Below are 16,701 nucleotides of genomic sequence, written 5' to 3' on the forward strand. Positions count from 1 at the left end.
ACTTCAGTATTCATTATGGAAAAGGATTTTGGTGACTTGCAGCTGACTGAAAAGATTGACAATGAAGATATTAAGAAAGAGGATGTGCTGGACCTTTTGGAAAGCATCAAATTAGATAAGTCGCCAGGACCGGATGAGATGTACCCCAGGCTACTGTGGAAGGGAAGGGAGGAGATTGCTGAGCCTCTGGCGATGATCTTTGAATCATCAATGGGGACGGGAGAGGTTCCGGAGGATAGGAGGGTTGCGGACGTTGTCCTTTTTTCAAGGATTGCCCAGGAAATTATAGACCAGTAAGTCTTACTTCAGTGGTTGGTAAGTTGATGGAGAAGATCCTGAGAGGCAGGATTTATGAACATTTGGAGAGGCATACTATGATTAGGAATAGTCAGCATGGCTTTGTCAAAGGCAGGTCTTGTCTTATGAGCCTGATAAAATTTTTTGAGGCTGTGACTAAACACATTGATGAAGGAAGGGAAGTAGATGTAGTGTATATGGATATCAGCAAGGCATTTGATAAGGTTCCCCATGCAAGGCTTATTGAGAAAGTAAGGAGGTATGGGATCCAAAGGGACATTGTTTTGTGGATCTAGAACTCGCTTGCCCACAGAAGGCAAAGAGTGGTTGTAGACGGGTCATATTCTGCATGGAGGTTGGTGACCAGTGGTGTGCCTCAGGGATCTGTTCTGGGACCCCTTCTCTTCACGATTTTTATAAATGACCTGGATGAAGAAGTGGGGGAATGGATTAGTAAGTTTGCTCATGACACAAAGGTTGGAGGTGTGGAGGGCTGTAAGAGGTTACAGCAGGACATTGATAGGATGCAAAACTGGGCTGAGAAGTGGCAGATGGAGTTCAACCCAGATAAGTGTGAAGTGGTTTATTTTGGTAGGTCAAATATGATGGCAGAATATAGTATTAAGGTAAGACTCTTGGCAGTGTGGAGGATCAGAGGGATCTTGGGGTCCAAGTCCATAGGATGCTCAAAGCAGCTGCGCAGGTTGACTCTGTGGTTAAGAAGGCATACGGTGTATTGGCCTTCATCAATCATGGAATTGAATTTAGGAGCCGAGAGGTAATATTGCAGCTATACAGGACCCTGGTCAGACTCCACTTGGAGTACTGTGCTCAGCTCTGGTCGCCTCACTACAGGAACGATATGGAAGCCATTGAAAGGGTGCAGAGGAGATTTACAAAGATGTTGCCTGGATTGGAGAGCATGCCTTATGAGAATAGGTTGAGTGAACTTGGCCTTTTCTCCTTGGAGCGACGGAGGATGAGAGGTGACCTGATAGAGGTGTATAAGATGATGAGAGGCATTGGTCGTGTGGATAGTCAGGGGCTTTTTACCAGGACTGAAATGGTTGCCACAAGAGGACACAGGTTTAGGGTGCTGAGGAGTAGGTACAGAGGAGAAGTCACGGTTAAGTTTTTTTATGCAGAGAGTGGTGAGTGCGTGGAATGGGCTGCCAGCAATGGTGGTGGAGGCGGATACGATAGGGTCTTTTAAGAGACTTTTGAATAGGTACATGGAGCTTAGAAAAATATCCCTAGTAATTTCTAAGATAAGGACATGTTCGATGTGTGAGTCAAAGGACCTGTATTGTGCTGTAGGTTTTCTATGTTTTCTATAACATAGTCTTGCTGCTTCATACCAGGAATTGTCAGCCAGGTGCTCAGACATGGGAGATAAAGCTAAATGTCAAAGCTCATAATTAATTTTAACAATTTTATCTGAAATAGATGATATCAGTCTAAACTATTATAAAATTGCAAAAACTAAAATCATTAACTAAGAGATCATGAAACTCAGGCCATTAAGCTATTCTTGGTAGTGTAGCGGCTAATGTAATGCTATTACAATGTCAGTAATCTGTGTTAATTCGGGCTGTTGTTTGTAAGGAGTTTATGTGTACCCCTTGTGACCACATGGCTTTCTTCCAGATGCTCTGGTGTCCTCCCACATTCCCAATAATGTGTGGGTTAGTAGGTTCATCAGTCACGTGGGTGGAATTGAGCAATGTAAGCTCATTGGATTTAAATGGCCTGTTATAGTGCTGTATCTCTAAATAAAAATATGTTAATTAAATTAAACCAATTTACTTTGAAATGGATTGCTTGAAATGACTGGTAATGCACTGCCCATGAGGACGTTAGAAGTGGAGATGATGAGTCATAGTAAGGTACACGAGGAGGAGAAACTTCCAGAGCTTCATGGATATAGAAGGGTAGTGGCACTGCTTTCCAGGAGCCAGGATGGATACAAAGGGCCGAACGAGCTCCTTCTGTACTGTAATTGCACTGTAGCTCTCATCTGTCAGCTGAGAATCCCCATTAAAGTGAAGAATAACACACATAAAGTGCTGGAGGAACATAGCAAGTCAGCATCTTTGCAAGGGGAATGAACAGTCAATATTTTGGGTCAAAACCTTTCATCAAGGCAGAAAAGGAAAGGGGAAAAAGCCAGATTAAGAAGATGGGGGGGGGGCAGGAGAGGTAGGGGTAAAGGAAGGGTAAATCTGCATTCATTTTAATTGCCATCCTATGCTAGCCTGATGTGGCATGGTTTAGAGATGTTACATTGCAGCATAATACTCAAGAATCCCAGAAAGGCAGGGGAGTGTAGATTAATTCAAGGTGAAGCTCATGGCCAGAAATCATTGACAGCTATCACTAAGTAAATCTGGGTCCTACAGCAAGTTGGTGACGTTCCCCTGCTGAAATTGCCAGTTGCCCTCTTTGGAAGCTTTGGGTCCTTATGTTCGCAGACTGTAGTTTGCCATTGCTTTCTGAGCTCTAACTAGGTAACATACAAAGATGATTTCATGAAGGAACAGTACAGGAAGAGACTATTCAAGTTATCTTATACAAGTTCTTCATATTTCATCTTTTCTCTCCTTATGTTTTTTTAGTTTCCATCTGCTGTTTTTTAAAAGCTTACCATTGCTCCAACTTCCCATTAATTTTTGTTATATTATGATGATATTGTGATTTTATGCTATCTTTGATTTCTCCTATTATTCACGGCTACCTCATCCTCCCTTTAAAGTACTTCTTCATCTCTGGGATGTATCTATCCTATCCCTTCCAAATTTGCCCCCCAGAAACTCTCTCCTGTGTTGTTTGATGATGCTGTTCTACCATCATCCCTGCTAGTGTTCCCTTCCAATCAACTTTGCTGGTTTTTCTCTCATGCCTCTGTAATTCCCTTCCTCCACTGTAATTCTGATACATCTGACTTTAGCTTTGCCCTCACAAACTGCAGGGTGAATTCTATCATATTATGATCACTGACTCCCACTTGTTCCTTTACCTTAAACTCCCAATCAAGTCTGGTTCATTCCACAACACCCAATCCAAAATTCCTGATCTCCTAGTGGGCACAACCACAAGCTGCTCGAAAAAGCCATCTGGCTTGGAATCCAGCACCAACCTGGTTTTCGCAACCTATCAGCATATTGAAATCCCCATGACTATCGTAACATTGGGCTTTTATTATATGCTTTTTCTACTTCCTGTTGAAAATTATCCTACATCCTGGCTATAGTTTGGGCACCTGTCTATAACTCTCATCAGAGTCTTTTTACCCAAAACAATTCTCCATCTTCTGATCCTATGCCACCTTTTTCTAAGGATTTGATTTAATTTTTTTACTAACAGAGCCAACCCACCTCCTCTGTCTTCCTGCCTGTCCTTTCGATACAATGTGCATCCTTAGCTGTTAAGCTCCCAACTATGATCTCCTTTCAGCCATGACTCAGTGATGCCCACAACATCTTGGCTGCCAATCTCTTACTGTACTGCAAGATCAAAAAGCTTATTCCATATACAGCATGCATTCAAATATAACACCTTCAGCCCTGTATTCATCACTCTTTTTGTTTTTGCCCCCATGTTACATTTCACCTCATCCCACTGACTGCAATTTTGCCCTGTAATCTGCCTATCCTTCCTCAGTCTTATTACACACTGCATCTACTTGTATACCAACTGCCCCATCCTCAGCCCTAAAGCTCCGATACACGTCATCCTTAAACCCTCCGCAACAACTCTAGCAAACCTACCTGCAAAGATATTGGTCTCCATTGGGTTCAGGTGTAACCCACCCTTTCTATACAGGTCGTACCTTCTGTAGAAGAGAGTACAACGACCCTGAAATCTGAAACATTGCCCCCACACCACTTCATCTGCCACTTATTCATCTGCATCATCATCATCATCATCATCCTATTCCTGCCCTGACTAGCACTGGGAGTATTCTGCAAATTACTACCTTGGATGTCCTGTTCTTCAGCTTTTTCCCTAACTCCCTATACTCACTGCACAAGACCTCTTCCCCTTTTCTACCTACATCACTGGTGCCAATGTGCACCAAGACCTCTGGTTGATCACTCTCCCCCTTGAGAATCTCCTGCAGCCACTCTGAGACATCCTGGACCCTGGTACCTGGGACACAACACACTGTCCTGGCTTCTCTTTTGCAAAACAAAAGGCAGTTTAAATTTTTTAAATATTTATTGAGATACAGTGTGGAATAGGCTCTCTGGCCTTTTGAGCCACGCTGCCCGTCAACCCCCTGATTTAATCCCAGCCTGATCGTGATCAACCTACCAACTGGTAGGTCTTCGGACAGTGGGAGGAAACCAGAGTACCTGGAGGAAACCCACGCTGTCATGGGGAGAATGTACAGCACAATCTCCTTACAGGCAGCGGCAGGAATTGAACCCTGGTCCCTGGTACAGCAAAGTGTTGTGCTAACCACTACGCTATCGTACCACCAAGGGGGATGGCACAATAATTAATTGACTTTGAAATTAAATTGATCATTGACCACTAATATCATCAAACTCATAATTGAATGTTAAGCAGTCCCAGCTGTCTTTTCTCTTGAATTCCTTCTGTAAAACTCTCAGTCTCTCTTGGCAAAGGGTCTCAGTCTGAAACATCAACTGTTTGTTCCCCTCAACCTGACCTGCTGCGTTTCTGCAGATCTTGTTTGTGTGTGTATTTAATGTGTGTTTCTCAATCTTTCGCATCCTGTTTTTGCTTTTTAAACCATACTCTTTATCATTTAGTTGCTTCTTCCAATGCTTTTCTACGTGGTTTTGTATAAGAGTCTCGTGATAAAGCTGTGATCACTTCCCTTGAGATATATTAAAAGAATGCAAACAGCGATTATAAAAATCTCAGTACTTGCAGTATTATTGAACACTGTGCATCCATCCAATAATTTGAAAAAACCACAATGGTTTATTTTGTAAATTAATACCTTAAATCAGGTGGCGGGTGGAGATACATCTGGTGTAAAGTGCTTCTGCAGATCACCCTTGGGTAAGGTGTAGCACCTGCTTATCCCCCCGATCAGGGTCATTTGAAGCCATGGGAGCGGGGGTGGATGGTTGGATGATCGTATGAGCAACTGGGGCACATCACAAGTCCTGGTTATGTGACTGCTGACTCCATGCAATCTCTGAAGAGTATTGATAATGGCTCAGGTCACCCGTCTTGTAAAGACACTGCCCAGAAGAAGGCAGTGGGAAACTACTTCTGTCAAAAAATTTACCCAGAATAATCATGGTCAAAGCTATATCAGGCAACAGGAAGTTGCAGATAGAATGCAGATGCCCCACAGGCTATTATTTCTGTCTGGCCTACTGGGCGTGTCATTGCTGTTAGCAACGGAATACATAGATTAGAATGCATAATGGGACAAGCTTAGATGAGAATTTTGGTCAGCGCTGATGAGTTAGACTAGTATGGACCGAAGGACAGGTTCTCATCCTCTACAACTGTATCATCTGTGTCTAACTATCGTAACTGCTACATTAACTCATTTCGTCTCAGCCTATCAATAATATGCCTTTGCCTGTCAAAGATATTCCGTTTTGTCCTCCCATCTTCTCAGCTGCTGAAAACTAAATTGTTTTCTCCCTTTCCCACTTCTGATGAGGGTTCCCGGACCTGAAACACTAACTCTGCTTCTCTTTCCTCAGATGATGACTGACTAGGTGAGTGTTCCAGCATTTTTAAACTTTTATTTCAGATTTATAGCATGCCATACAACATGGCACATAATGGTGATAATGAAGGTGATAGCTCAAACCTCTTTGATAAATAATGGAGTTTACAGGTGTTAAGTCCACCATACTTTTACTGCAGGGCAGACTACCTGATAGTTGCTGGTCACTACCCTGTATGGTCCATTGGGCATCACGGTCCAACTCTTTGTCTCGTGGATCAGCTGAGGCCACTTCTAAAAACATACAACGTGACGGCCTACATCAGCGGTCATGATCACAGCCTGCAGGTAGGAAACTTTGAACTTACGGGTGCCTGTTTTAAAGTATCTGCTCCCATCCGATCTGAGCAAAGCAAAGTGCTGGAGGAACTCAGTTTCTATGGAGGGGGATAAACTGCCAACGTTTCGGGCCAACACCCTTAATCAGGACTGGAAAGGAAAGGGGCAGAAGCCAGAATAAGAGGGTGGGTTAGGGGAAGGAGACAAGGTACTGAGTCTGGTTGAGAACATGGTCGAGGAGCCGGAGAGCAGCAGGGATCACAGAGGGAGAGTATTGTCAGAGGGTTCACTGACCCTTGCTGAAGAGAAAATTTAAACTTCTTCAGGATAAGCATACCTCAAAGAGACTTTCTTTCTCTGATATATATTCAGTGACCACTTTATTAGCTACATCTGTACACCTGCTTGTTGAGGCAAACACCTAACCAGACATTTGTGTGGCAGATATGGCCTGGAGGTTCAGTTATTGTTGAGACCAAACATCAGGATGGGGAAGAAATCTGATCCAAGTGACTTTGACTGTGGAATGACTGTTGCTGCCAGACAGGATGGTTCGAGTATCTCAGAAACTGCCGATCTCCTGAGATTTTCTCGCGCAACAGTCTCTATAGTTTACAGAGAAAGGTGTGATAAACAACAACATCCAGTCAGTGGCAATTCTGTGGGTGAAAGTGGCTTGTTAACGAGAAGGTCAGAGAAGAATGGCCAGGCTCGTTCTAACAGACAGGAGTGCAGCAGTAACTCAGTAACCACGCCTTACAACAGCGGTGTGCAGAAGAGCATCTCTGAATGCACAACATATCAAACCTTGAAGTGGACGAGCTACAGCAGATCAGAAGACAGTGAACATACACCCCATGGCCACTTTATTATGTATAGGAGGTACCTAATAGAGTGACCGCTGAAGCTATGTCCACACCAGACCGGATAAATCCGTAACCGAAGCTTTTTCTCTTCGCTTTGACCCTCTGTCCACACTAAAACGGCATTTTCGTCCCCCGAAAACGGAGATTTTCAGAAACGCTCTCCAAAGTGTGTAATTTTGAAAACGCCTGATTGGCCAGAGCAGTGTGGATGGGGTAATCAGAGAAATCTGAAAATGCTGTCAGATGGCAGCGTGCCATTTCATTGTTTTCTTGAACACAACCTAACAATTTCAGAGCAGACGGCAACAAGACTGATGCCAGAAGAGTTAGAAATGTACTCACCAAATACCTTGGCGCATAACTTACTGAAAACATAGGTATACTGTACTCACTTTGCCCTGTTTTCTGTCCTTGCTTGTATGAAGGTGGTTTACCTATTTATACAAGTACTTCTCTGATACTAATGTAACATTGTATGGAAATACAAGATAACACTGATGCAGACATGTTTTATACATTTAACAAGGTGCTTTATTAATGCAACAGAGTTAGACAGTTTTTCAATGTTCGTCATCAGCCGGGTCATACTGTCCATGAACTCCCTATCGGTTGCCTCTGTACGCTTCAGTATTTGCTCAAAAAATAAAATAGTTAAAAAACAAACTGAAACAGGAATAGGTCACATAAAGATACCTAGAGACAAGTAACCAAACAGTGAAGAGGTAGGTTTTAAGAAGCAAAATAAAGTATTATATGAAGGTTGAGAGTTTTATGGAAGGAATTATAAAGATTCAGCAAACATGAGCAAATCTGCAGATACTGGAAATTCAAGCAACAGGTTGAATGTAGAAGGCAGCCAGCATCTATAGGAAGAAGCAATGTCGACATTTCAGGCCGAGACCGTTCGTCAGGACTAACTGAAAGAAAAGATAGTAAGAGATTTGAAAGTAGGAGGGGGAGGGGAAAATTCAAAATGATAGAAGACAGGAGGGGATGGGGTGAAGCTAAGAACTAGAAAGGTGATTGGCAAAATGGATACAGAGCTGGAGAAGGAAAAGGATCATGGGATGGGAGGCCTAGGGAGAAAGAAAAGGGGAGGGGAGCACCAGAGAGAGATAAAGAACAGGCAGAGTGATGGGCAAAGAGAGAGAAAAAAGGGGGGGAATAAATAAATCAGGGATGGGGTAAGAAGGGGAGGAGGGGCATAAAATGAAGTTAGAGAAATCAATGTTCATGCCATCAGGTTGGAGGCTACCCAGACAGAATATAAGGTGTTGTTCCTCCAACCTGAGAGTGGCCTCACCATGACAGTAGAGGAGGCCATGGATAGACATATCAGAATGGGAATGGGACGTGGAATTAAAATGTGTGGCCATTGGGAGATCCTGCTTTCTCTGGCGGACCGAGCGTAGGTGTTCAGCGAAACTGTATCCCAGTCTGCGTTGGGTCTCACCAATATATAAAAGGCCACACTGGGAGCACTGGACGCAGTACACCACACCAGCCTACTCACAGGTGAAGTGTTGCCTCACCTGGAAGGACTGTCTGGGGCCCTAAGTGTTGGTGAAGGAGGAAGTGTAAGGGCAGGTCCCATGATCCTTTTCCTTCTCCAGCTCTGTATCCCTTTTGCCAATCACCTTTCCAGCTCTTAGCTTCACCCCACCCCCTGCGGTCTTCTCCTATCATTTCAGATTTCACCCTCTCCCTCCTGCTTTCAAATCTCTTACTATCTTTTCTTTCAGTTAGTCCTGACGAAGGGTCACGGTCCGAAATGTTGACAGTGCTTCTTCCTATAGATGCTGCCTGGCCTGCTGCATTCCACCAGCATTTTGTGTGTGTTGCATAAAGATTCAGCAGCTGGATTTGATCATCCTTTTTTTGATATGGGTGTGATGAAATTCGGGTTTCTGACAAACTGGCCTTTTGCCACGTCACACTATTTCCCAACAAGTGGTGGGGTTCTTTGGGAAATGGCTGTATATCATTATGGTTTGCAAGGAAACATGAGGTTAGTGCTGAGGGATTTGCCAAAATGAGCTAATGTGATGACTGACAGAAATGGCTGGTTCTATTTCAGACAGAAATGAAAGAGTGAGATAGCTGAAGTGAGAGATACTGAGGTGCTGAGTACGACAGGCTGCAATGTGCCCTCACCGAAAATGAGGGTAGTTCCTCAAGCTTGCATTGGGCCCTCATTGTAACTATGTAGACAGACTCAGGTGAAAGTGTGATGGTGAATTAAAATGTTAGGCAACAAGAAGTTGCAGATAAAATGCAGATGCTCCACTAACTATTATTTCAGTCTGGTTTACTGGGCGTGTCATTGCTGTTAGCAACAGAATACGCAGGTAAAAATGCATAACGGGATGACCATAGATGAGAATCTTGGTCAGCGCTGATGAGTTAGACTAGTATGGACCGAAGGTCAGGTTCTCATCCTCTACAACTGTATCATCTGCGTCTAACTATCGTAACTGCTACATTAACTCATTTAGTCTCAGGCTACCGATGATATTCCTTTGCCTGTCAAAGATATTCCGTTTTGTCCTCCCAACTTCTCAGCTGCTGAAAACTAAATTGTTTTCTCTCTTCTGATGAGGGTTCCCAGACCTGAAACACTAACTCTGCTTCTCTTTCCTCAGATGATGACTGACTAGGTGAGGGTCCCAGCATTTTTAAACTTTTATTTCGGATTCATAGCATCTGCAATGTTAGCTTTCCCTACATAATCACAGTAAGATTTCTTTATACGCTGACTCAATAAACTCAATACCACTCACCTCCTTGCTGTTTACAGGCGAGTCTGTAGGAAACCCTTGACTGTTGCAAAGTACTGGTGTTCCCAGATGAGGTGGGGATCTAGTTGTTATGTCTTGTAACTCCAAAACATAAATCTAATCGAAATAAAAACAAGGGAAGCTGGCATGTATGCACGTTAGTTTCATTTTTACTCTTAGCGAGAAGCATTTGAATGACAGGGCAATATGATGATGTTTGCCATTCACGCACTTCCTACATATAACCATAACGAATTATTTCAACAAATGAAGAATGCTTAATCATACAATATACTTACAATATTACTAAAATATTAACTACACAACACTAGCACGAGGAAATCTGCAGATGCTGGAAATTCAAGCAACACACACAAAATGCTGGTGGAACAGCAGCAGGCCAGGCAGCATCTATAAGGAGAAGCACTGTCGATGTTTTGGGCCGAGACCCTTTGTCAGGACTAACTGAAAGAAAAGATAGTAAGAGATTTGAAAGTGGGAGGGGGAGGGGAGATCCAAAATGATAGGAGAAGACAGGACGGGGAGGGATAAAGCTAAGAGCTGGAAAGTTGCTTGGCAAAAGGGATACAGAACTGGAGAAGGAAAAGGATCATGGGATGGGAGACCTAGGGAGAAAGAAAGGGGGAGGGGAGCACCAGAGGGAGATGGAGAACAGGCAAAGAGTGATGGGCAGAGAGAGGAAAAAAAGGAGGGGGGAAATAAGTAAATCAGGGATGGGGTGAGAAGGGTAGGAGGGGCATTAACAGAAGTTAGAGAAATCAATGTTCATGCCATCAGGTTGGAGGCTACCCAGATGGAATATAAGGTGTTGTTCCTCCAACCTGAGTGTGGCTTCACCTTGACAGTAGAGGAGGCCATGGACAGACCTATCAGGATGGGAATGGAACGTGGAATTAAAATGTGTGGCCACTGGGAGATCCTGCTTTCTCTGGCAGACAGAGTGTAGGTGTCCTTGCTTAGCTAGAAACTCCTGCCCAATGTAGAATTCATCTTCACTTATATATGTAACACCCTGGTTAAGACTTTACTGGTATGCTGTAGGTATTTCACTTTGGCAGTTCTGTAACAGCAGTCTGTTCTGCTTTTTAGCATGTTTGGGTTTGAGCTAAAGATAATGGGCTATGTTGTTTAACCTAGGAGTGTTGTGTCAGCCAATCAGGATGGCGGAGTTGAAAAAAGGCTCTGGAGAACACTGGGTGGAGAGGTTTTGGTGATGGACACCGATGTGGGTTGAGGTCTTTTTGGTGGGAGCTGGAAGAAGACAGGCGGGAAGATGGCTGAATATGCTGTCCCTGTTGCACAAGGTGTTTTGTGTAACAAGAAGGAAGGACTGATACTACCTTGGGGTGGAGGGGAGGAGATTCATTTGTTTGAGACAGATTTTGAGCGACGTTCGTAAAGTGGCGTGTGCTTTTATGAAGACCACGGGTCTAGCACTTGAGTGAAAGACAACTTCAAGATGACCTCCAACTTAGGTTCACTTTTGGACTGGGTTAACTGTAGTAGGCCCTTTTAAAATTCTTTTTCTTTTCTTTTTCCTACTCACTGATTGATAAAGCTGAAATTTGTAAATATACTTTCTTTATAATTGTCCGCAGTGCACGATCTGTCACTTCTCGCCAATGGCTAATTGCATGGTGGCAGTATTTACACAGTATTCACCCAGATCAGGGTTCGGGTGGTCAAGACATCCGAAATTCCCACTTCTGCTGGGACCAAAGACATACTGACCCGAGACACATGGAGTTTGAGAAAAGTGATTTTCTCCCCGCCGAGTCCAGTGGCCATTAGTGAAGGGCTAATGAGTCACATCTCTAGAGATGCCCGGTAAAAAGGAGTTTCATATAGTATACAGTAAACTCTATAATTCAACTTTTATTTAGACGTTTACAGCAAAGTAAATTTTAAATTGTCCCATTCAGGCCTAAAGATTTAGTCGTCTAGGAGGATTTCTTACTCTCCAGATGGGGGAGTGGTGTTGAGGGGGGTGTCGCTCTGCTAGGAAGGTGAGATTTGTGGCTGTGAAACAATCTCAGGTTCTGGGGTCCCCTCCATGGTGCACTTGGGACTGCAGCCCTGGATGCCCTTCTGTGTGCTTTGTCATCTCGAACACGGCAAGCTTCACTGGATGGTGCGGATCATAACGCGTGATACAGCGTCTGACGCCACCATTTCCTTTACCTTATGCAAAGCCCCCCCACACTGCTTTGTCCGTTACCACTTCTTCCCGATCCGTCGTAATGAGTTCAAGTGGCAACAGGGTGGCATGGTTTGTCAGGAACCTGCTACAGTAATTGATAAATCTTAAAAAGGACCACAACCGTGACACATCCTCTGGCCTTGGGGCATCCACCACTGTTTAAATTCTCTCAACACACTTGTGTAAATCTTGAGTGACAGTAGTGTGACCGCAGCAAGCAATGCTTGGTTTAAAAAAATCACAATTGTGTTTTGCTCTGAGCCCGTAATCGTCTCATCTTTTAACACTGTCTTGAGATTTTGGAGATTTTCCTTGTCATCCTTAGCATAACGATGATGTCATCCAGGTAACACTGAGTGCCTGCACAACCTTGCAGCACCCAGTCTGTAGGTTTCTGCCGGAGCGCAGGTGCAGATGCTCCTCCAAAATATAAGCCTGTGATAGTGATAAAGTGCTTTGTGAGTGTTTGTGGTGAGAAACACTTTGGACTCTTCTATCTCCACCTACAGGTAGGTCTTGGCTACAGTGCTTATAAAAAGTATTCACAACCACCCCCACCCGGAAATTTTCATGCTTTATTGTTTTACAATATTGAATCACAGTGGATTTAACCTGACGTTTTTTGACATGATCAACAGAAAATAAACTCTTCAATGTCAAAGTGAAAACATATCTCTACTAAGTGAACTAAATTAATTAAAAATATAAAAGAAAAAATAATTGATTGGGTAAGTATTTACCCCCTTCAAGTCAGTATTTAGTAGATGCACCTTCGGAAGCAATCACAGCCTTAAGTCTGTGTGGATAGGTTTGTACATCAAAATCAGCTTTGTACATCTGGATACTGCCATTTTTTCCCCATTCTTTACAAAACTGCTCAAGCTCTGTCAGATTGAATGGGGCTCATGAGTGAACAGCCCTTTTCAAGTCCAACCACAAATTCTCAATTGGACTGAGGTCTGGACTCTGACTTAGCCTCTCCAGGACATTAACTTTGTTGTTTTTAAGCCATTCCTGTGTAGCTTTGGCTTTATGTTTGGGGTCATTGTCTTGCTGGAAAACAAATCTTCTCCCAAGTCACAGTTCTCTTGCAGACTGAATCCGGTTTTCCCCTAGGATTTCCCAGTATTTTGCTGGATTCATTTTACCCTCTACTTTCACAAGCCATTCAGGGCCAGCTGCAGTGAAGCATCCCCATAGCATGACGTACTCATTAACATGCTTCATGGTAGGGATGGTGTGTTTTTGATGATGTGCAGTGTTTAGTCTGGTGGCCAAAAAGCTCAATTTTGGCTTCATCAGAGCATAGAAACTTACAGCTGACTTATGAATCTCCACATGACTTCCAGCAAACTCTAGCCAAGATTTCGTGTGAGTTTTTTCAACAGTGGCTTTCTCTTTGCCACTCTCTCAGGCAATAGTTGTTGTATGCGCAGTCACTCCCATCTGAGCCACTGAAGCTTGTAATTTCTCCAGAGTTGCCATAGGTCTCTTGGTGACCTCCCTCACTCGTCCCCTTCTTGCACGGTTTTTGAGGACGGCCTGCTCTAGGCAGATTTACAGCTGATCCATATTCTTTCCATTTCTTGATGATTGGACTGTACTGTACTCCAAGGGATATTCAGTGACCTGCAAAGTTTCTTATATCCACCTCCTGATTATGCTTTTCAATAATCTTTTGGGGAGTTGCTTGGAGTGTTCTTTTGTCTTCATGGTGTAGTTTTTGCCAGGATACTGACTCACCAGCAGTTGGACCTTCTAGATGCAGGTGTATTTTTGCTACAGTCAGTTGAAACACCTTGATTGCACACAGGTCTCCAAAAACAAATCTCCATTTAACTAACTATGTGACTTTTAAAATCAGTTGGCTGCACCTGTGATGATTTAGTGTGTCATGTTAAAAGGGGTGGATACTTATGCAATCAATTATTTTGTGTTTTATATTTGTAATTAATTTAGATCACTTTCTAGAGATCTGTTTTCACTTTGACACGAAAGTCTTTTTCTGTTGATCAGTGGCAAAAAAGCCAAATTGAATCACTGTTAATCAATATCGTGAAACAATAAAACATGAAAATTTCCAAGGGAGGTGAATACTTTTTATAGGCACTGTAAGTTCACCTTTCTAAAGAGATTTCCTCCAGAAAGGTTTACAAAGATATCCTCTATCCTGAACAGAGGGTTTTGATCTACTTTTGGTGTTATGCTGACAGTGACTTTAAAATCACCACAGGTCCTGACAGACCCACTCTTCTTGGCTTCTGGGACCACTGGCATTGCCCATGGGTTCCACTCAACTTTGGAAATAATTTCTTCGGCCTCCATGCGATCGAGCTCGCTGGTTGTTGTATTTCACTGTTACAAAATGTCATTCCCACAGGAGTTGTCTTTTCTCCGATATAAATTCTTAATTGGATACCTCTAGATTTCAGTTCAGTTTCTTTGAAATGGCATTCAAACTCATTTTGTGGAATGACTGAAAGAGCCGAGGTTTTTTCAGTTCCATTTTAATTAATTTGCCATTCACTTCTGGTGTCAGCCCCATTGCTAGACTGTTAGTTTTCACATTGTAAATCTCAAGACTACCCAATTCTGTATCACTGTCATCATTATCAGACTTTTCAGCAAAAGCATGCAGATTGGTGGTCTCTTTCAACCTGCAACTTGACTTTTTATCCTTTTCTCTTCCCTGTGCAGTGCATTTATTTTGTCTGCCTGACATGCTCTTTGGATGGGTCCTACTTTGTTGCATTTTCTGCATCTTTTGCCTTCAAACATGCTTTTGTCTGGTGTATGTGAGCCTGTACCACAATGGTAGCATGAATTATTTGGCCAGACAGGCCTCCATCGAGATGCTTCAATTTTGTTCACATTCACTTTCATTTCTGACTGCAACTCAATTGCATCTCTGCCTGCTGTTTCCATTGATACTGCAATTTCAAATACTCTTTTAAATGTGAGCTGTGCATCAGTTAGGAGCTGTTTTTGAATGCTTCCTTGTTATATTCCACTATCTAAATGATCTCTCAGTGTATCATTAAGCCCATCACTGAACAGAACGTACTCAGACAACTTCTTCAATTCAGCCACATACGCTGAAGTGGACTCTCCTTCCTTTTGATTCCACTTATGAATGCTAAAGCTTTCTGCAATCAACAATAGTTTGGGTTCTAAATGTTTCTGCATTACTTTCAAGGTATCAGCATAGTTCATTTCATTTGGTTTGGTTGGAACAGTTGAACTGTTAAGGAAACCATATGCTTTTAAACCCAATGCACTCAGCAAAACCAGTACTTAATTTCTCATTAGTGATCTCACTTGGTTTAATTACTGCTTAATTTATTTTGTATGTGAAATCCAGTTACCTCTTTGCAATTGAACAGGTCAGTCTTTCAGATGCAGTCGGCCCTTCCTACTTTATTAGAAAATTATGATTATTATCACTCTGTACTGTTTATGAACCTGTGAATTATCCATTTTCTGCCTTTTTTTAAAACTCGACCACCCCTCTCTCTCCCTTCTGAAGAGACACATCTAGAGCTGCGATTTTTTAAAGTCAAACATTTCACTGCTCTTCAACAGTTAGATAGTTATCTCAAGTTCATTTTAAAAATATCTGGTCACCAGTGTTAAGTGTTGTAACTCCAAATCATAAAACTAATCAAAATGAAACCAAAAGAGTTCAAAATGAGTGTATGCTAATCTCATTTTTACATTCAGCAGGACATGAATGTATGAAACAGTGATGTGATGACATATGCAATTCACACACTTCGCACATATAACCATAATGAATTATTTAAACTAATAAAGAATGCTTAATCATACAATATTATCAAATATTACTGAAATATGAAATGCACCACACTAACACATACTGCTTTGCTCTTCAGTTTATCCGCGAGGATGATGGGCTGGCATACATCATTAGCGGAAGTGGGAGCATCGTTGACAAGTCCACGGCACACAAGAAGGACATTCCAGAAAGCTGGCTGCGGTTCTACAATGCTGAGATCAGTGCTTTGGGTGGATTCACACTGATCCAGATCATTCCAGAGCAAATGCTTATATCATACAGGCAACCATATGACACGGTAGTTTTCCAAACCGTATTACCGAGGCGTAAATTTTACATCAAATAAAATTTACTCTTTAAAAATGATACATGTTTAGTTTTCATGGTATATATCAAATGGCTTAATTGGTTCCTAAATTTCACATTTTAATTTAGGAAGATAATGATATGTTTTCACTATTTAATCCTTTAGCCTATATTCCAAGCCAAGAAACAGCCTTCCTAGTGAAAGAGAAATGGCATAACCCAGTGTTAAATCAAGGCTCTGGATATGTAAGCACAATGTGCTCTCTGGTTTGGCCTAGGACATCTCAGGGACCCTAATGGAGCCAGCTGTTCTCATAGAGGCCTTGCTAAACTAGTAAGACAAAGCTATGGTAGTATTGCTTCTATCTGTGATTCCAGTCACAAAGGTTCAAAATGTGCCACTGAAGGACCAAAAAGGTCGATGACCAGGGGTAAGT

The 16,701-nt window shown here is 42.5% G+C and overlaps 1 protein-coding gene across 1 annotated transcript in view; it reads left to right on the plus strand.

Annotated features, from left to right (window-relative positions):
• The window catches only part of acp5b (acid phosphatase 5b, tartrate resistant), a 34,235-nt gene extending 17,931 nt beyond the window's left edge, over positions 1 to 16,304 (plus strand). The window contains exons 5-6 of the mRNA XM_059985231.1: positions 6,160 to 6,307; positions 16,056 to 16,304. Of these exons, the coding sequence (XP_059841214.1) occupies positions 6,160 to 6,307; positions 16,056 to 16,304 (397 nt within the window). The remainder of the gene's footprint in view (positions 1 to 6,159; positions 6,308 to 16,055) is intronic.
• Positions 16,305 to 16,701: the final 397 nt, after the last annotated feature.

The sequence above is a fragment of the Hypanus sabinus genome, chromosome 11, assembly GCF_030144855.1.
Source record: "Hypanus sabinus isolate sHypSab1 chromosome 11, sHypSab1.hap1, whole genome shotgun sequence".
NCBI lineage: Eukaryota > Metazoa > Chordata > Chondrichthyes > Myliobatiformes > Dasyatidae > Hypanus > Hypanus sabinus.